This window comes from Nelumbo lutea, chromosome 1 (assembly GCF_056320005.1).
Source record: "Nelumbo lutea isolate HS-2025 chromosome 1, American lotus-T2T, whole genome shotgun sequence".
NCBI classification, from domain to species: domain Eukaryota; kingdom Viridiplantae; phylum Streptophyta; class Magnoliopsida; order Proteales; family Nelumbonaceae; genus Nelumbo; species Nelumbo lutea.
The window spans coordinates 118,954,462-118,976,203 of NC_142684.1; the positions used below are offsets into that span (position 1 = coordinate 118,954,462).

Here is a 21,742-nt window from a genome sequence, read left to right on the forward strand (position 1 = left end):
AAAGACCACGGCACCACATAAGACCTAACCGCCTCATCGGCATAGGCTAAGTACTTGTAATGCCTAAGGCAGAGGCAACTCGGGTATAAACCTTGTGATGCATAGCCTGCCTCGGCATGCAATAGGTAGAGCCTGTTAAGAACAACCGATGTCAACTCAAACCGGGTGCAGACAGGTCAGGCATATACCCTACTATGTTACTCGCCTCGGTGTACATAAGGTTACCCCTACTAAGTGTTGGAAGACAGTTCAGGGTAACGACGGTTGAGAAACCCTCACTTTGGGTGCTTAGTTTAATAGCTTAACGGTCCAGGATAAAATAATCACTTCAGCAAGTAAAGAGAGTAAACTGCATGGCATGTAGCAAAGTGTATTTTCATTACAAATATTTCATTACAAGAAATTTGTTACAAAAAGAAAGATCAAGCTCGCAAATACAAGGATTGAGCTACTTTGGAGGCTCGTTGCCTTCATTAAGGACCTCCTCAGGGGCAATAACCAGACCAGTGGCCTTTGCTTCATCATCGACGCCTCCATCCTCAAAGTCCGGATCATCCGTTGACTAGCGCATTATGTCATCAGTGATCTGTGAAGTAGTGATGGCGCTTGTATCAAGATCGGGGTAGAGATGTCTAATCAACCACTGACTGAGCTTTAAGCCCTTGTGGTAGGCCTCGATCATCACATCATCAAATCTTGAAGACTGGATGTAGTCAATAACTGCTTGAACCTTAGTCTCCTTGAGGGCATCCTCGAAGCACTCGGTCTTCTCTTCGAGGTCGGCTCGGAGGTACTCCACCTCGTGCTCCAACTTCCCTTTTGCTTCCTTGAGGCCCTTCACCTCGAGCTTCAGGGCATCCCGATTTGCCTTGAAACCGTCCTGGTCTACCTTGAGACTGTTCCGGTCTGCCTTGAGACTGTCAACCTCAAGCCTCAAGGCTTCTTAGCCGACCTTAAACCCGTTCGCTTCGACCCTCAGTCTGTCCTTGTCTCGGGCCAGCTCACTCTTCTCCGCCAACAACACCTCAATAAAGCTCTTCTGAGCCGAGGCATCGTTCTACAGGCGGTGGATCTGACCGTGAGCTGCCCTCAGTTCAGTATGGGCTGCGCAGGATGACTTCTCAGCTTCCAAAGCCCATTTCAAATGCCGATCAGATTGAAAGGTCAAGGCACGCACGACTGATTTCACCTACAAGAAGGAGACTAGTCAAAAAAAAAAAGAAAAAGAAAAAGAAAGAGAATCTTTCATAGGGAACTCACCACCATGGTATGAAAAGCAACTCGAGCACCGAGCTGACCAAGAGTGAGATCCGCCCATTCTGAGACCTCCTCCAGGTACGCAGCCTCCTTACTCTTCTGAAGGCTGCACTGGGGGTTCAAAATGCTCTGGCCCTCCTGGCTCCCCGAGCTGGATTCCGACATCTCGACCGCATGGGTGGACTCCTTAGAAGCTTCGGCGATGACTTCAGCAGAGCAGGTGTAGCCTCTGCAGGGCGTGCCTCAGGGGCAGCTTCTGTAGCACCCCTGGCAGTAGTCTCGGCAAGCTCAGTGGTGGGCTCTGCCACTGTCTTAGGCCCCTAAGGCGCCATGTCCCCCTCCAGATCGATGACGGGCTGAACGCCAGGGAGCTCGGGCTCCGAAACCTGGGCCTATGAAGGCTGAGCCTCGACGGAAGCCTGCGGAGACTCAATGCGCGCCTTCTTGGCTATGCGCTTCTCTCTCTTCATCTAGCGGAAGAGCCTCTGACCATCTATCTTGTCCGCCTCCATAGGACCTGTAGTGAAGCTCGGCATTAGTAACTCCGAAGTAAGCATGCAAACAAAAAGTCGGAGTAAAGAAAAACCTACTCGGGCTCAAGCCAGCCTGGATGAGCTTCTCCTCGGCTGTGAAGTCCTTGTAATTCAACCAGAGCTGAGTCCATGACTGAAGTGACTTCTTGGTCTTCCCATCGAGGATAACACCAGGGTCTTGAATGACCACCCTCCAGTCAATTGGGAAGGGCCACCCCGTGCTGCTCCGAACTACGAAGTAGTCCTACTTCCAGGCTAGGACTTTGCTCGGGAGCTTATGCATTAATTTCAAACCCGGGTGGGGAGACAGATAATAAGCCCGCCTGTACCCGGGGAGAGTGCCCGAAGCACTCTTCTTTATTGCCAAGATGGTACTAAGGATATCTAGGTCAAGGGGGAGGGAGCAGTCGAAGCAAAGGGAAATGGTCCCAACCACATTCTGTATGGAGTTTGGGTGAAGCTGGTCCAAGGTAATGTTAAAGTGCACCAGCACCTCAACAATCAAAGGGTGAAGAGGAAGTTGGAGCCCGGCGACCAGTTGCTCCCTGAAGACCATGATCTCATCGGGACCGTGCTCTCATGGAAAGCTGCCGGTGGGGAGACTGTAAGAGTACTCCCCAGGAAGGTTGAACCTCTGTATGAGGTCCTTGAGTCTCTCCAGAGTAATGGTGGAAGGGCCGAACTGACCCGGCACCCGACCTCGGCGGGAGGTGGATGCCAGATGACCCGAAGCCACTTGTACATTGGATGGTTGGGCAGTAGAAGAGCCACCCTGAGCCGAGGTACCCACCTCGGGCTCGTCGATGAGGCTATCTACACTAGACGACATCACAACGCGGAAAGGAAAGAATATTCGGAAAAGGAAAGGAAGCTCAGAGACTCACCGCAAGAAATACGAACTAAACTAAGGGGAATAACCGAGCTAGAAGACCCGAGCTGGGAACCTCAAACGCAAGCTCAACACTAACGTTGAAGACTTGGTGGCGAAGAAATGACCGAGGGTCCCCCACTATTTATAGTCGTTGCACCCGGGCATTAACGGTCAAGATGGAGACGATCCAACGGCTCTCAAAAAAATCGACTACGGGTTCCTCGAGGTGAAATTAGTTTAGCGCATTTTTTGGCATCCGCGAAGTCCGAATTGCGTGATGTCCGCGCGTGAACCGAACGCGACCCGGGTTCCTTTTGACTAAGCCGGGAACTAGACCAGTCCAACTAGGCGAGCCACGTGACAAAGCAAAATGAGTACCGAAGCCAAATCCACCCGGCACGACATGAACTCCCAGCGTTGGGTCAACATCGCCAGCACAGGGAGTGGGGGCAATTGATGGAGGGTGATTTGGCCCGACCTCGTAGCACGGGTACACGCGGGCGTGACCTTGCTTAAGCGATGACTCAGCATGACAGCACAGCAAGCGCAACTGCAACTCAGAGGGAAGGGCCCACCGAGTTCGGCCTGGAAACTCAGCGGGATAGGCTACCCGTCGAGTGCCGCCTGACCTGCACCTCCTCTCCGAGGCTAAGGCGTTCAGAGCTACCTCCAAGTTCGGGGCCCCCTGACTTTTCCCAATGCCTGAGCTCCTCCTAGTGGATTTTAGGCCACTCCCAAACAGGAACACCCCAATCCGCCTCTAGATACCCCGAGGTAAAGACACCTCAGGCCAGACACCTTGGTGTAGCTTGCCACAGGCAGCTCGCCACTTGCGGGATAGCTCGGCACAGGGTAACTCGCAAAAAAGCAATTTGGAATATCACAAGGAGATCTCCTGCCCGACCACCGTATCCAAAAAATTTGGGGGCAGCCATGTCCCTCGTCAAACAATGCCGTGCCTGCCACCTTTAGAGTGTGCCTTACACTTGACAGGCACGTACCCTGCAATGACGGCCCCGCGCGTGCCACCTCAACCCTGCCAGTAACGGCTGTGGCAGGATGACAGTGGCGGTTATACCTGCCCTGTCAAAGGCTAGTGGGCCTAATGCAGTAGAATTCTGTTATAAGGAGCCCAATCTCAAGGAATAGAGGTAACTTTCACATACTCGCGTTATCTGCACTCTTCGCCTTCACATTCTCTTTGCATCTTTCACAGAATTCTAACTTAAGCATTGGAGTGTTCCCGTCGGGCAAGCCCCCGGGGATTCTTCATCTTCTCCATCTCAGGTACCTTTCAGGAGCCATGCAAATGCCAGCTAGGAGTGATCGGATTGCACACCATTAGGTGTGATGGGTTAAACCCTAACTCCAAGACTGAAATCTACTTTGATTAATTTTGAGTACAAAAGTTTGATTAAAAAAAATCTATCAAACTAAATACAGCATTAAAAGCAAATTTTACTGTCATTTTAAATGCAAAAATGTCAAACAATAAAAACAAACAAACAAATTTACTGTATCATTTTCAATCTAGAAAGCTTTCATTCCAAATGCTTGCAAAAGTACTGAACTGCAAATACGTTTTTACGCGAAGTTTTGTGTTTCCATATGAAGTTGTGAAGACTTTTCAAAAGTGCAATTCTGATGAGAAAAAATAAAAAGAAGGAAATGCTTAGGGAGCGTTCTTTTTTTGGATTTTGAAAGGGGGGAAAGTTGGTCAATGGGATTTTGGTTCCCATTGATCAAGAATCTCATGTTCATTTTTCAGATTGATGTAGGGACCAGAGAAAGTTTATTTTTTTTTGGATATCACTTACACACGTGGTAAATAATTTTCTCACCTAAGAGGAAATTTGATAATACTTGAATGGAACAAAAATACCCCTTTTAATAATAAATTTTTATGACTAAAATAGTCATTATATTATTTACCTAAGAAATAAAAAAAACATGGATAAATACAGATACCCAAATAAGTATTTTCCACCAAAAATTTACCTAATTACATTTACGGATAAATAAAACCACGAAATCCTTTTATCTCTCATCTACAAGCATTGTAATTAATAATCGTCAGGGCTGCATTTGTCTGTATGACGTCTTGGGAGGAGAGATGGTGGTAGTTGGACCACCAACTTCACACACGTTTTCTAGCCACTAAGAATCCATATCTTCCAATGATCATCAAGCCTGCATTTGTCGTGACGGGATCTGCTCCTCACAAATGGGCGTCTCACACGCACATCCACCGAGTATTGGGGCGCTAGTGAGGCGCCAATTGTGAGGAGCAGATCTGATCTCGCATTTATCTGGTATGACATCTTGGGAGGAGAGATGGGGGTAGTTGGACCACTAACTTCACACGCGTTTTCTAGCCAGTAAGAATCCATATCTTCTAATCTTCTATCTTATCTTATGGTCCACGTGGAATATTTAACAAGAACAAAGGTATTATATTTTGGGATTTTATTGTTCAGTCCATCCATAAATTATAAATTTTATGGAGAATGGCCAATCAGCCCAGATCAGAATTTTATAGCTTCATTCATAGTATAGGGGGAATGCATCCTGACCATGAATTGATGTTAAATTCACGGGCAGGATGTGATTTATTGGGGGGAAACGGTTAATAGTAGGGGGGCTGGAATTCAGAATTCTGCATCGCATGTATCTGTACTTTTCCGTAAATTTTAGAAGCTATAAATTTCAATTGAAAATCATTCTTTTGGCCGAACGACATCGAATTTGGGCATCATGTGTGATCTTCGGGGACAGCCTACTAAGTATTGTTTAGTGAAAAATCTAAAAAGCCTAGAAGTCCTTCAGCCTAAAAGAAACAGCTTTCATTGAGACTTGCTTTAATATATAGCTTCTCAAAGGAGTTCAACCAAAACTTCAGCCCTCCCAAAAAGAATAATTTTACCAACTCAACTAGTAAAACTCAGATGCAAATTTTGTATCTGGTTCAGTTTTAATTTGCATCCTACCTAATACAAAATTTATATTCTCAGTGTCATTTTCACATTTGGCAATGCAAATTTTGCATTCCAAAAAGTGATGTTAATATAAGGTGGAGACCACATCATTTTGCTTCCTACTCATTCACTGGCCCATTATTGCTTAGCTGATTCGGAATCTAACAACTCATTTATTGCAACCAACCACCTGAATTATTAATTCCTTCTCTGTGACCGAGATTTTGATTGATAAAAATTAGCCTTTGGGCTTGTTATAAAAAATAAATCGGCCTTTGGTGGTCTGAATGATTTCGAAGTTACCTCATCAATTTCTTCAATTTGAAGAAACTAAGCAACATATGGTTTTTGGCTCCATGAGTTTGTCAATGAAAAGGATCCACATGGAATCAGTTGCGAAGAGTGGCAGACGTACGTAGGATTTGGCTAACAGCCTAGCAAGCACACTGTACTACTGTATATGCCTGAAACTGAAACAACTTACCCTTCTTTGTGCTTTCGTTTTCAATGGAAAAGTAGGTGAAGCCAATTCACATGTTTAATTAGCCAGACTAATACATCCCAGCTGCACCTAGCGTACGTCTAACTCATCCAAATATGCATCATCAATTGTGGTATAGTGCGGAGACAGGTTCTGAAACAATAATGGTCCGTTCTGACTTATGTGGACCAACTCTTCGTTAATTGAAATTGTTAATATTTCTGTAATATAAGTGTTGCCACAAAAATCTCACCAGACAGACCACTGGTTCAATCGAGGAAATTGAAATTTGGTTGTCCTGGATCAATAGCCTTGGACTGTCAATGGGGCTCTCCTAGGGTTCAGGGAGGGTTTGGTAAATTTCAAATCCTATCAGCCTCCCTAAATCTCCTGACCTGTATCTATTTTTAAATCCGTAGCAGGTTGCATTTTAAGAATTCAAACTCTCCATACATAAAAATGTAAAACCTTTCCTAATCCCACCTGTACTCAAAGGTGGCCGGGTTTGGTTTAGAAAATTTCAATTAGTTGATTAAGAAATATAAAAATATATAATTCACATAAAATTCAAAATATTATTAAATTCAATATTTAACACATAAAATTTATATGTTTATCAGCAATATGCGGGTTGGGGATGGTCAAGTTTAACCTAATACTGTATCATATACATACTCTATGGCATGGACCAGATGGACAGACCAGAAAAACCGGGGATAGGTCAGGTGATCAGTTTTGTTTTATCCCACCATTATTTTGCCAAAAATCGTTGATTTGGTCACCAAGCCACTGACCTGAGTGGACAAACCATTTGAATCGTCCAACGGTTTTAGCTATTTTTTATGTTTTAATTTTTTATTTTTTTGTTAGAACGGGCCATCCATTCTGTTTAAATGGTTAGACCGTTCAACCCGGAAACCAGACCACTGACCAGTTTATTTTCCAATTCGACTTTAAAAACCTTGCTCTATGGGTTGTAAAATCGCAAAATCAATCCTTCAAGGAGAAAGACACGCCGCATAGGAGCGTGAATGAATAAGTACCCAACGGATAGGATAGAAATTGTCATCCCTAGGCTCTCCCCGCATGAGGTACAGACTTCTTGTGACTCGTACAAGCAAAGACATGTTGACAAGCTGTTGGATCTAGGGGGATTTCAAATTGGCACCCCACATGCACATCTCACTATGCATTGGGAATGGAGAGTTTGGTAACATTTGAGATCTTTCGGGGATTGTCTGTAATCTCCCCCTGTACGGTGGGGCTAAAGAATTCTGAGTTGGGCCGATCAATCATTCTCCCAAAAAACATTTAAATAAAAATAAAAACATAACCAAAAGACCAAAGTTGTGTCCCACTTGTCTACCTATTTGTGTATTGATGGTGCACGATTTGGAGCTCCTAGTTTGAAGGCAACTCGGATGTCGATTGGTCGGTTGGAGAGTCGAGCTGCAAGAAGAGAAGGCTTTAAAGAGCCCAGGGTGGATAATCCGGCAGGGTCACTCCGATACTTAAGTCAATAGCTAGTTGTGTAGCAAGCTAATACTGTGAATGCAAGAGAACTAGTAAGCACAAAATCGTGCATACTTGGATCTTAGGGGTTGATACCCTTATATAGATAGATTGTCGTGGGTCTTATAAAACACCTCCAAAATCCTCGGCCTACACCGTTAAGAGTCCGTTCTGCTCTGGGAGGTGGATAACGTGCTAGCTGATAAGGCCTATCACATCCATCCGATCCGAGCGGAGTGAGGATAAGTCATACATTCGTGCAGCCTGATCCCGAAGAGCTCGACAATTGGCATACTTCTAGAAGTCTGATACGTGTCACCTCGATAAGTTAGGCAATCTCAAGATACTCAGACCTTGGTCATTGTCGAGGTGCCCAAGACACCTGAAGTGGCTTAGCCCACCGAGATAAGAGGTGGCGCTGAGATGACAAGACGTATTGTGTCACAGTCAAACTGGCCGGTCACATCTACATATCCTATGCCTACTAGGTTGGGCCAAATCACCCCAGCATTTACCATGAAACCATCTTATCTGTCAATTACTCTCCGTTCTTCCTTTACATTTCTCCCTCCATCTTCTTTCTTTCTACATAGGGAAGTAATTTGTGGACATTCATATCTGTTTATTTTAGCAAGGCCAGGCTAAACCATTAACATTTGTTAATGGCATCAAAAACATGATTTGACCGTTTGAGGGATAGGTTGAGTGTAATATAGAATACGGAAGTGGATAATTTGAGGAAGGTTTGGCTGAACGACGATGGTTGTTCAGTTGGTGTGGAACCAGTGAACTTCCACGCTAATAATAAAATACATAGGGGCTGCACCTATTATAGTGGGGCCCATGAATTTACCTATTGTAAGACTTGTTTGATTTGGTGGATACCCTAGCTACTGCATTATTAATTGCCTTAAAAATCGTATCCACAAAAGCTAATTGAATGACCAATTTATTGGTTCGGCCGTCAAATTCAGTACATTGCTTTAAAATTGTGCCCAAACTACATGCATTATTGTTATGCAAAAAAACATTTATTTACTTTGATACCCTTATAATTTTATGTATTTAGTTTATGTATTTACTAAAATACCTTCTTATATTTTGCAACTGGTTTACTTAATTGACTTTTTATAAAGTTACATTTGTTTGGAGTGGAAAATTGAATTTGGGTAAATTTTACACTCCAATTTGATTTTACTAGCATTTGGTAAACATGTAATTTTATATCGAGAATCGATGTAAATTACATTTTAATTTAAATTTGCATCAAGAATCGATGTAATAAATACATTGATATTATCGATGTATTTATTACATTGGTCGCTCGCTCTATATCTCGCGCGCTCTCTCTCTTCTCCTCTCTCTCTCTTCTCCTTCTCTCTTCTTCTTCTCCTCTCTCTCTCTCTCTCGCTCACTCTCTCTCTCTCTCCTCTCTTCTTCTCTGGTTCTCCCCCCCCCCTTTTTTTCTCTTTCCACCATTGCCACTTGCCTCGATGTTTTCTTCGGTCTCCACTATACCCTGACGCCCTCCTCACTGAACTCTTCAATCTTCACTCACCCTTGAGAGGAGACCCTCACTCATTCCCACCTGTTCCTCCTCTTCTTCCCTCCCTGAGGCAGAGCGTTTAATAGAATAAAACCACCCACAAGAAAGTTTTAGCTTTTCTTCTTCATTCATGCTTTGTCTCTCACAAAACCAAGGCATAAAACGTTTCACGGTTCCTTTCTTCCTATTAATCATCTCCATTGTTTCTTTTGCAAGTAAAAAAGGCTACCAAAACGTGTGCAAATGCAGGTGTTAGACAGTGTATGCCCTTAGCTCCAATTAGAATGATGTACCTTATGACATTTATTGTAAATGAATAAAGTACATATTTGTTTCATGTTACTGTGGTGTGTTTCTGTGTAATACCCTTAAACTGGACACATATGAGACTCGTGTTAGTTTAGAATGTTCATAGCCGTTGGATAAGTCTGAGGAGATTCATCCTGCCAATGCTGACACTAATGTGCTGCCAAGTTGATTGGGGTAGCCTATCTCAGCTGCTAGGGTGAGATCCGAGGTACATGCAGTGTAGGTTTACTTGAAACCATGAACCGGACTAGATTTCTAGTATTTCCCTGGACCTTGGAAATTGATGGGCAAAACTAGAAAGTTACACCTGACCCATATACTCGATTATGATACCGCACTAGGTGTCAGATTGGGTTGTCTGATATGCCAATCAGTGAGATCCTTAGAGGGGATCAAAACCTAGGTATGTTGGAACAGTTTGAGAATTCATCTGAATGGGTGATCATAGTGACAGGATCAGCCCCTTTGTTGGACAAAGGTAATGATCGGAGATGCACTCTCTCTGATGGAAACCAAGACTGCCGGCAGCCGATTTTAATCATTGAAATTTATTTTGCAAAATATATTTATATACGGATATACATACATACACATATATATATATATGGCTATAAAAGGAGCTCTCCTAATGAGATTAGGAGCTCTCTTTATGGCTATAAAAGGAGGAGAAGGGCGAACCTTCAGACACATCATCAAATCATCAGATCTTAGATCACAGAGAGAGAAGATAGCAACAGTGTGACTGCGCCATCTTCTCCCTACGTCCTCCTCTTATTGCCACCATTGCCAGTTCGATCTTCACCGTAGGAGCGATCAAGAAAGGTTCTTGATATCAGTCTTTGGAGAAAGCCTAATCTGAAGTCGTGCTCACAGCCTCCATCGAATTCTTGCTGAAGGATTCGATTCTTGGGAAGAACACTTCTGATTCTACTCCACCCTACACTGTGTCATCTTCAGTGGGAGCAGTCTTTGGAGATTTCTTTGGGCGTGAATGTTATGGTCTCGCATGTAGGATCCCGTCACGGGTCGGTCCACAGTGCGAAAGCCCTACTTTTCCTGGCGCCTTCCCTTGCGTGTTAGACCCTATTGTGGCAATCGCGTGGGTGATTTGTCCAAGAGATCACCCGAAATCTCCTTACTCTCTTTCTTGACTGCGAAAAACTGAATGTTTTATTTCAATTCATAGCTCCTTAAATAGGAGATTACAGAAGAGAAATCCTTGTTGGATTCGGCTAGGCTAGGGTAATCCAACTCAAACTAAAACTCCAAATTTCATACTCAAACTAAAACTCATAACTCTTACTTAAGAAGATAAAATAAGATAAGGATAAGATAAGATAAGGGATAAGGGATAAGGGATAAGATAAGCTGGCAGTGAGTTGGCTTGACGTGTCCAGATAAGGGTGGACCCACCCCTATGAGCGGTTGTGTGGGCCCTGCTCTGCTGCTGCTACCGGGTGCATGCGCGCGGTGCTGCTGCCTTGCAGTGCGTGTGCACGGCTCATGGTGCCGCTGCCGTGCGGTGCTGGGCGTGTGCGCAGTGCGTGCTGCCGTGCGAGGCGCACTGCTGCCTCTACTGCTGCAGTGTGGTGCGGTGCGCACTGTCAGGTGGTGCGTGCTGTGAGCTGTCAGGCGGTGCGTGCTGCGTGCTGCCAGGCAGTGTGCGCTACGCGCTGCCGGGCGGTGCGTGCTGCTAGGCGGCCCGCTGTGCATGCTGCTGCCTATGATTGCGGCGCAGTGTGCTGCCAGGTGGTGTGTCCATAACATCACACCCCTCCCGGACTATGAGCTTGTCCTCAAGCTCGAATTCCGGATACATGGCTTGGAACTCCGCCAATGGATCAAACGGCTACACACTATCTCTCAGTCCACCAACAACATGAACAACTAGGACTGCCCCGTAGCTCAGTGCATAAAGCTGGATTATTTGATGCAGACCCCAGTCACCTTCTTTAGTTTCCAGCTCCCAGGCGTAACCATGGCTTACAGTGACTACACGCTCTGCTGCACTCAGGCCAGCCACAAGGACATTGAAGTGTTCCCCACCTCCTGGGTCATATAGTTTGAAGTAGTTTTGTGGAAGATCCACATAACAGAAATCACGTACTAGACCACGACCCCGGTGTGCTATGTTGTGGATCACAAGAATGCACTGGCTATGCTTACAGTAGAGAACCTCAAGAGCAGCCTTACCGAAGAGAACCATGCATTTTAAAATATCCTCTCGGCCTCCCCCATATATATTTTCCGCCATATTGCAAAACATAGGGCTGTCCGTGAACACAAAATCCATGCCATCAATATAAGCTTGAGAGAAAGTTACCTCTATGTCTTGCCCCTCCACCTTACATCTCTTGCACACTCATGTTTCTTGGATTTCTGCATAGTTACCATACTGTGGTGCCGCAACCATAACTCTATGTCCACGCCGAGCCAAGGCCTTCGGTAAAGCCCCAACAACATCGCCAAGCCCACCTGTCTTCGTCAAAAGGAGCGCATTCTACAGGTTCTACAATAAATCTCGTGACATTGTCCCCAGCCAAAAGAGGAGACTTTACAGTTTCATCCTCCGTGCGCTGATCCTTGGAAATAATTGCGGCTGTAGGGGCAGCGATCTGTTGTTCGTTGGATGCCTCTGCCCAGTCCGAACGGCATTTGTTGGTGTTGGCGATCCCCTCAAAACTTATTTCTTTGTTGGAGAGGAATGCTTCCAGCAGGCGTCGCATCTCCCGGACGTCTTCCCTGACTTCACGAACCTCCATGCTGGTTTCTGCTAGCCTATGTTCCAGTTCGTTGACCTTAACCGATAGCTGCTCCATATCGCCCGTGATGTTTGGCTCTGATACCAAATTGTTATGGTCCCGCGCGTAGGATCTCGTCACGAGTTGGTCCATGGTGCGAAAGCCCTGCTTTTCCTAGCGCCTTCCCTTGCGTGCAGACCCTATTGCGGCAATCGCGTGGGTGATTTGTCCAAGAGGTCACCTGAACTCTCCTAATGGGTTATTTGTCCAAGAGATCACCCAAACTCTCCTTACTCTCTTTCTTGACTGCGAAAAACTGAATGCTTTATTTCAATTCGTAGCTCCTTAAATAGGAGATTACAGAAGAGAATTCCTTGTTGGATTCGACTAGGCTAGGGTAATCCAACTCAAACTAAAACTCCTAATTTCCTACTCAAACTAAAACTCATAACTCTTACTTAAGAAGATAAAATAAGATAAGGATAAGATAAGATAAGGGATAAGGGATAAGATAGGGATAAGGGATAAGGGATAAGATAAACTGGCAGTGAGTTGGCTTGACATGTCCAGATAAGGGTGGGCCCACCCCTATGAGCTATCATGTGGGCCCCGCTCTGCTGCTGTTGTCGGGTGCATGTGTGCGGCTCATGGTGTCGCTGCCGCGCGGTTCGTGCGTGCGGTGCCGCTACCGCGTAGTGGGTGCGCGCGGCTCATGGTGCCACTGCCGTGCGGTGCCGGGCGTGTGCGCGGTGCGTGCTGTTGTGCGGTGTGCGTCGCTGCCTCTGCTGCTGCCGTGTGGTGCGGTGCGCGCTTTTAGGCGGTGCGTGCTGTGCGCTTCCAGGCGGTGTGTGCTGCGTGCTGCCAGGCGATGCGCGTCGTCGGGCGGTGCGTGCTGTTGCCTATGACTGCGGCACAGTGTGCTGCTGGGTGGTGTGCCCATAATAGTGAACACCTTCATTGGGAGTTACTGCTACTCTGTATTAGGTATATCCCTCTCCTACCTTTTGGTTTCAGATTTGGTTTGGTTCTTGGTTCAAGATTGATCCTTGAAAATGTAGATTTTCTAAAACAATGAATGTTATTCCCAAATGGAGAGAGAGAAATTTTTGAAATTTCGCCCAACCTACCTGTAGGGTTTGGCCATCCATATGATGGATCTCTCATCCCTTCAACAGGGTCTCAAGTCTCAGGTAAAAAAGGCTAACGACCTTCCTTCGGCAATGAATGTGGTTCAGCTTCTCAAGCAACGAACTGTTACCTATTATATTGGTTGCCTCACCGTCTCCAATGACCTACTCTATGCTGCCTCGGGTTCAGTTAAGTCTCGCTTTTTCAGAAATGAAGGTCTTCACCACTCACCAGGACTCTAAGATCCGAGTCTGGTAGCTAACCCTAGCCAAACGATTAGGGTTGTTCACGGGTCGGGTTGGATCGGTTTACTAGCATTTTTTCAACCGACCCAACCTAGTCGGTTTACCTAGAAATGAAACCGAAACTGACCCAGTACTAAGTAAAACTGACTTGGTCGGTTTGAATCGGTTTGGGTCGATTTTGTGAATGATTCTCTTGGTGTGAATGGTAAAGGATTCAAGACTAAGAAAGCAAAGGCTGGATGCCTGGAAATTAAAAATGATTTGATGGATTAAAACTGATTTTTTATATATCAAAAAATTTATATATAATATGTATATTTCTGAAATAAAGCTGAAATATATATATATATATATATATATATATATATATATATATATATATATATATATATCTGAAATAGATATTAAAACTGAAATATATCAGATATATATATATAATATATCTAAAATATTATATATATATATATATATATAATATATCTAAGTTAGTTTGGGTCGATTCGGTTTTAGCTTTCACACATGAAAACCGAAACCGAACCGAACCATTGGTTTATGTTTTTTTGTAACCCGAAACAAACCAGTGCTGAAGGAAAACCGCCAACTCGGGTTGGATAGGATCGGTTTGGTCGTTTGAAACGACATCAACTCATGGCGATGACATCTACCGAAGAACTGCGTCCACGTCAAACGTCACAAGAAACGAGTATGGATTGAACACACAGACGTTGTCTCTGGCCTCGCCATCAGAAATGGTTTAATCTACTCCGTTTCCTTGGGCAAGTGCTTGAAGGTATGGCGGGCATCGGATCTCTGTTGCTTGGAGTCCGTGAAACCCAAGGCAGATCTTCGTTGCAACCAGCCGGAGAGGATCAGTTGTTCGTTCTCTCTTCTCCTCCTCCTTTTTCTTCTTCTTCTTCCCCTGCTCCCTACTCCTCTATAGATTGTCTTCTCCTCCTCTGCACTATCTCTCACTGCAACAAACCAGAAAACGTAAACTCCATTTACGTTGATGTAACCAAACAGGACGAGTGTAAATCGACACAATGGCCGGTCTATATTTTGCACTCTTGCCGAACCGTCGTGTCTTAACTCCATCGATGTAAAAGAGCATTTACACATGAAACATATGCAGCCTAAGGATTTGTTTGTATTTTTCTTTTGGGAATAGTCAAATCTCTTGGGTGTATTTTTTATTCCAAAAATACCCCGAATAACTCAAATATTTAAGGGTGTAATCAAATTGAACATTAATTGAATGTTGAGTTCAAATTTGATTAGGCTCATTTTGAGTTGGATGTCGATTTAAATCTGAGAATATGTTTAAGGCTGCATTTGGTATTCCTTATTTTAAGGACTTATATCTTTTTGCATTTAAAAACTCAGTCTTTATAGAAGCATCTTAACTATTAAAAGGGTAAGGAATGTCAAATGCAGTCTAAATAGTGTTTTTACTTGAATTCAACTAATAAAATATTCGACTCGAGTGCTTGCAATTCTGGATTGATTGACTTAATGTGCACTTGAAGACAAAGATTGATATTATACATGTTTTATGTTTAAAGTTATCGTTATTTTTTATTTATTTTTAATAAAAATTATTGGAGAATTTGGTGTTTAGTTCTAATTCAATTTATGCAAGTTTAATTGATAATTATTGTTTATTTGAAATATGAAAAAGCAAGGTTGATATGTCAAATTTAGGCTCAAACCTAAACCTGCATGCTTGATTAGTTTTTTGTACTTTCAAGCCAAACTCAAACTTATTGAATATTTAGTCGGACTGAATTCAAAGAAGAAACTAGAATGTGATTAATTGAACTCTAATTCAAATTCAAATATAAAAATATTTTAATCGAACCAAGTCAAGACATGTTGAAGTTGAACCCAACTTGAATAATTGCACCCATACGGCCATACAGACTATATCTAGGGGGTTCAACTTGGCTATGCACCAATTGCACCCTTACTCAAATCAACCTTTTTGAAGCAAAACATTGGACGAGATCAAAATGTTATTTTATTTTGATTAATTTGGCTAAACAGATGTTAGGATCAAGACAACTATAGTAAAACCGGTATGAAACTATAGGGGTGTCTGAGCAATATGCAAAGTTGCAAATTATGATGTTGAATAAAACATGTGAAATCATAAGGGGTGTTTAATGTAAATGACTCAGAAAAAACTATGCATCGGCTTGGCACATCAATCATTTCGACTTTGAACCTGGACAGGTACATGATCTACCTAAAATCACGACCACATACATTTCGTGAATAAATAAATAGTTTTTTGCTATTAAAATATCATAAATAATAAGTAGGGTAGAGAGTAGAGACAAAATAAAAGTTTATGATCTAATTGGCGGGTTAACGCATCCTGTAGACCCACGGGTTCAGATAACGCGTTCTATTTACGGGGGGCCTCTATGATGTTGAAAGGATATGATATTTTGAAAGAATTTTGGCCTATTCTATTAAAATAAAGCGGAAAGGTGTTTTGGAAAAAAAAAAAAAGACTTAAAAAAAGGTCTTTTTTGGAAAAAAAAAGTGGCTGGCCTCTATCTTCCTCATTATTTAGGTTGAAAATAATATACGATTAAATGGCCCACGATTAGGGGTGGCAATTTTTCCCGTCCCCAACCGACCTAATGGGGTTGGGGATGGAAGGTACCTTGGCGAGTCGGGGTCGGGATCAGGGTCAGGGATGGGGTTACCCATGAATCCTCGATCAGGAATGGGGACGGGGATGGGGAATGCAATCCCCACCCTGACCCATCCCCAATTAATATTATATAATATATTATATTATATTATATATTATACAAGTATAATAATTATTAATTTATTTATAAAATAGTAAAAACTAAAAGTCTAAAACATAATTCAAAGAAATCAAGAAAAGTTGAAAAGTTGAAAAACCCTTAACCCTCGACTAAACCAGTTACCGGTCTTCATTCTTTTGTCTTCGATAGAGAAGACTCAAGAGAGGCGACTAAACCACAAAACCAGTAAACCCTAGCTTCGTCGTCGAGTAGCTGACCGCCAACCACCGTCGCTGATTGTTGCCACTGCCCACTTGCCCGCCAGACATCGAACAAAAGAGAGGCCAGGGAACTGAGGAAGAGACTTCATCTTCGTCGTCGATTCACAGACCGCCGACCGTCGTCGCCGTCGTTATCACCCTTCGGATTCTCTCTCATCGATCATCATCGACATAAACTCTCCCAAGTCCCAATGGTCCTCCCTCTCTCTCTTAATTTCAGGGATTCGGGTCTCCGATAGGAAATTCATCCCCGTCGAAATTGGGGATAGAGGAGGAATTCCTTTCCCATTGGAGATCGGGGACGGGGATGGGGGTGATTAGGGGGTCGGGGTCGGGCTAGGGGATGGGGAATGTATTCCCAGCCCCGAACCCGCCCCGTTGCCATTCCTACCCACGATCCATTAAAATATCTTAATTTGGCTTTCACGGTTGGCTTGGTTATCCCAATAGGGCGTCGTGAACTCATTTTGGTTGACCGGTAAATGGCAAGTGAAAAGACAGAGAGGGGGTCGTCTTGACGTGAGGCCAAAGCGAGGAGCTCCAAAGCGAGACGTTGTTATAAATAGTGGACTCGCGCCCGCAACCAAAATTCAGAAGTCAGGTCTCACCGTCTCAGGTCTCTCTCTCTGACTGAGCTTCTGATCCGACGGCCCCGTTTTTCTGTTACCAGAACAACTTCGAAAGTTGTTTTCCGGTGAGTTCGAAATGGCGGAGAAAAGCAAGATTTTGATCATTGGAGGAACCGGTTATATCGGAAAACACATTGTCGAAGCAAGTGCCAAGTCTGGACATCCAACTTTCGTTTTGGTCCGACAAAGCACAGTTTCTGATCCTGTCAAGGGGAAACTCATCGAGGGTTTCCAGAACTCCGGCGTCACTCTCATCCATGTAAGCAACACTCCCCCCTCCCCCAACCCTAAAAAATAGCTTCTATATAATATTTTTTTCGCTTTTCTGGAGGGGCTTGAATGTTTATACGATTGAATTGTGGTATCTACGTGTCAGAGAGTCGATTGACGGAGATCTCTGTTTTCCTTGTTATGTATCAGGGTGACCTTTACGATCATGAAAGTTTAGTGAAGGCGATCAAGCAGGTCGATGTAGTAATCTCAACTGTAGGTCACGTACAGTTACCAGATCAGGTGAAGATCGTTGCTGCCATCAAGGAAGCTGGAAATGTTAAGGTAATCAATTGTTTCATTTATTCTTATTCTCTTTTTTTTTGTTTATTTATTTATTTTTCCAGATTCTATTTTCATTCTCTCTGCATCTCTGTGGGTTTTTAAACTTCTATTTCTGTGAAAATGCTTCAATACCACCTTTATTTATGGAAGGAGAGAGGTGTTCTTGCAGTAAAACAAAGTAAGGAAATAAAGTAAAAATGTTTTTCCGTGTGTTCTGGATCTGTGAAAAGAAGGTCGTACAGAGCCCTGTCATCTTCTTCTTCTTACGATCAACGCTGATTGCTATCCGAGAAATCCTTCGATCTGTGGGGGAAAAAGGGTTGTGGTTCAGCTCTTTGGAGTTTTGGATTAAAAATGCGCGTGAAATCATATTCAATATTTTCTAATAAATCTTACAAATGCGTGCATTAATGAATGATATCGTTTTCTTTCTTACATTTACATTTAGCACTACTTGATATTTAGTTACCCGAATGTGAAAATGACCCGTGCCCTGTCTTTAAAGTTTAAACGCTCTCCTTTTTTCCTCTTGTTCCCATTTCTCTTTTTGGTGCCTCAAACCACTTTTTCGGAGGAAAAAAAAGAAAGGAAAAAGTTATTTAGGAGAGAGGATGACGACGAAAGTATATAATAATATCGTGCCTATCATTTGCAATTTTGCACACATTCCAACTAATCCAACCCGATTTATAATCTGAGTTGCGTGTAAACAGAACAACGGTCAAACATTGGGTTGGGTTAGAGTAAGGGTTGAAGTTGAACCATAGACCGAGTAATCGCCTTTCTGGGCAAATGGTAAATACGCCTGCCGTACGTGAATTCCTGAGCATTACTTGATGGGTTGTATTTTTGAACGACTGAACCTTCAGGTAGAAGAGAAAAAAAGGTTGTTTTCTTTTTAATTTTTCTGGTGTGAACAACTCTAATGTTTTTCATCCCAATTGTACAAATGATCAACTGGATAATGTAATGATGTTTTTGTAATTATTGTGGTGCATTACTCAGAGATTCTTCCCGTCGGAATTTGGCAATGACGTGGATCGTGTTCACGCTGTTGAGCCAGCCAAGACTGCATTTGCAACCAAGGCTCAGATACGCCGTGCTACTGAGGCTGCAGGGATCCCCTACACTTATGTTTCCTCCAATTTCTTTGCTGGCTTTTTCCTCCCGACCTTGTCACAGCCAGGAGCCACTGCTCCTCCAAGGGACAAAGTCATCATATTAGGAGATGGAAACCCAAAAGGTAAGTGGATGGACATCTTTGACTCTTTTTCTATCTAAAACAGTGCAAGCCCAATTTACATGGCATTATTTTGTTCCCATGACCCGGTGGAAATGTGGAATTAGGGGTATCTATTAGAAAATAAAAACTTATTTAGGGAATTCACCTAACAGCTTTAGATTTTAGGTTAGAACAATTTTTTGAAATGGTATCAGTCTGTCAAATGGTCTATCTCGTAGGCCCTATTATAATTAATTAAATTTTAAAACAAGGTATGGATGGGCCTATGCTTGTTTAGGTTTGATGAAGGAATATGTTAGAAAATGAAAACTTATTCAAAGGTCTCTCACCTAAGGTTTAGGTGAGCTCAAGATTTTAGGTTGAACAGCCACTTGAGAGTATATTGAGTATTTCTTTGTGTACTAGGATTGGAGATCCAAACAAATTTAAGCGTTGCATTTGAATTCGTGAGACATCTAATTCGTAGTAGAATTTTTATATGCATCTCTATTTTTAACTTGTTCATATTTTCATATGGCAGCTGTTTTCAACAAGGAAGAAGACATTGGCACCTATACGATCAGAGCTGTAGATGACCCTCGAACCTTGAACAAGATCCTGTACCTGAGACCCGCGGGCAACATTTACTCATTCAATGACATTGTATCCCTGTGGGAAAAGAAGATCGGCAAGACCCTTGAAAGGATTTACGTCCCAGAGGAGAAACTTCTCAAGGACATCCAAGGTCAGTAAGACCCAACTTAATTTGATCGTGTTAGCAGTTGAGAAGCTTTTTACTGTAGTCTAGTCTGTAAGTAGTTAGCTAGGAAGCCAAGGTTGCCGAATCAGTCAATTTCAGTAATTAAATCAAAATGGGTTAAATTGATTTTTGTTGGTAGGAAAATGGGCTCGACAACGGGCATAGATGTAAAAACTGGATTTGGAATTGGAATAATCCAAGTTTTCTCTGTTTTTACAACTAAATAATGCTAGCTCGTTCACCCTGCTCTCTGTTGATTTTCACGTGTCCCTGTTTCCCTGTTGATGCAGAGTCCCCAATTCCAATCAACGTTGTACTGTCCATTGCCCACTCAGTCTTTGTAAAGGGAGATCACACCAACTTCGAGATCGAGCCTTCGTTTGGTGTGGAGGCTTCTGAGCTCTATCCTGATGTGAAATACACCAGCGTGGACGAGTACCTCAATCAGTTTGTCTAAGATCCTAACTCTTATCCAAAATGTTTGGTTCAGTTGCAGTAGATTAAAGTAAATAAAATGGTACCACATACGATTGCAGTCTTGTCTTTTAGAAGTTGTGTGATGAAGAAAAGAGGTGGGTTGCTTTGCTTGTGTCTGAGAGAATTGCTGTGTGTAAACTTTTCTGATCAGAAACCAATGAAAATTTGTCGGGTGTTGTCGACTGGAACGGGCATCGCCCTTCACTTGGAAAATCAACATCCAGACAACAAAATTGCTTTATATCTAAGTAAACAGGAGATAGCCATTATGACAAGAAAGGTAGCAAGATTATATATCCTTTCATGATTTTCCCCGCTTAACAAATGGCAAAGTATCTAAGCAACATCGATAATGCCACGAGTGCTCCTCGAATTGAAGCTCAGGTCCTCCACAAAAAAAGTAGTCTTGCTTAATTAAAGCAAGTCTAGTCGGGCCCAGGCTATGGCCCGAATCGTAGATGCTAAGCCCGGCCCATGATCATCCTTACCCGGTACTTGGTAGATGAGATGGCGTAAGTACTTCGGATTTTTTTATTCACTTTTTCTATCAATTCTCCACCCGTAAATTGGAGTCACACATCTCTATTGTAAATTAAGAGTGAATAGGAAATCTGGGCTCTGGGCTCTGGTGTGAGGGCACGCTTTGCCGGCTTTGGGAACGTTGAGCCATATAATATTTGTTTCGAAAAAGAAAATAAGAAATTCTTTATATTTTTTAAATTAAGATAGTTCGGTTTAATTACGTTAAAATCATTGCTCGGTCAAACCCGAGAGAGCCCAACAATCCCCATCGTTGCTATCCCTATCCACTAACCTCCGAGAAACAACAAGCAGTCCTATCTCAACTCTGAATGGGAAATCTGTACACTCCAATTGCTTGTTTGATCGTGCTAGAACGGTTTTGAAGTTGAACCAATGCAAGAAGAAACTAGAAAGAGTAAAGTCTTAGAATGAAATCTTAAGAAGAGTACTATAACTATTCCTCTAAGCTAATCGTGGTGGAAATAGGTTCTTGCATGCATAGAACCAACACCAGAAGGAAGAATAAGATCTCAATTGAAAGGCAAAGTGGAAAATGCACTAATGATGTTGATGATAAGGACATTGCATATTGTATGCCAGTATATGATGAATATACTGATGTAGTGGTCGTAATTAATAAGGCTGTATTTGGAACTGATACAAATTGAGTGTAAATTTTTATTCTATTTCACTTTTGCCAACTTTATGCATTGATAAATGAAAAATCAATGTATATTTATATTTATAATAAGATGTAAAACTACATCAATAAAAAAGAAGTAAATTTGCATTCAAGTGGTTTTTTGATTAAAAAAAAGGACATATGTTTTATTAGAATTCGTGTTTGCATCTATTAGAACTAAAAGTCTATTTGGTAATAAAATAAATTTATTAGTGTAAAACTAACCTAATTTTGCAATTTATATAGACCGTTTT

General features: G+C 42.8%; 1 protein-coding gene across 1 annotated transcript; it reads left to right on the plus strand.

Moving 5' to 3' along the window:
* Positions 1-17,066: 17,066 nt before the first annotated feature.
* LOC148877085 (NmrA-like negative transcriptional regulator family protein) lies at positions 17,067-20,525 on the plus strand. The gene is made up of 5 exons (XM_088981483.1): positions 17,067-17,529; positions 17,691-17,825; positions 18,831-19,068; positions 19,589-19,792; positions 20,098-20,525. Exons 1-5 carry the CDS (start codon positions 17,347-17,349, stop codon positions 20,262-20,264), a joined length of 927 nt encoding a protein of 308 aa, XP_088837609.1. The 5' UTR covers positions 17,067-17,346; the 3' UTR covers positions 20,265-20,525.
* Positions 20,526-21,742: the final 1,217 nt, after the last annotated feature.

Coding starts and splice junctions, on each gene's coding strand:
- LOC148877085 (XM_088981483.1), top strand. CDS start 17,347: ATGGCGGAGAAAAGCAAGATTTTGATCATTGGAGGAACCGGTTATATC. Junction 17,530..17,690: donor CCGGCGTCACTCTCATCCAT/GTAAGCAACACT, acceptor GTTATGTATCAG/GGTGACCTTTACGATCATGA. Junction 19,069..19,588: donor AGGAGATGGAAACCCAAAAG/GTAAGTGGATGG, acceptor TTCATATGGCAG/CTGTTTTCAACAAGGAAGAA.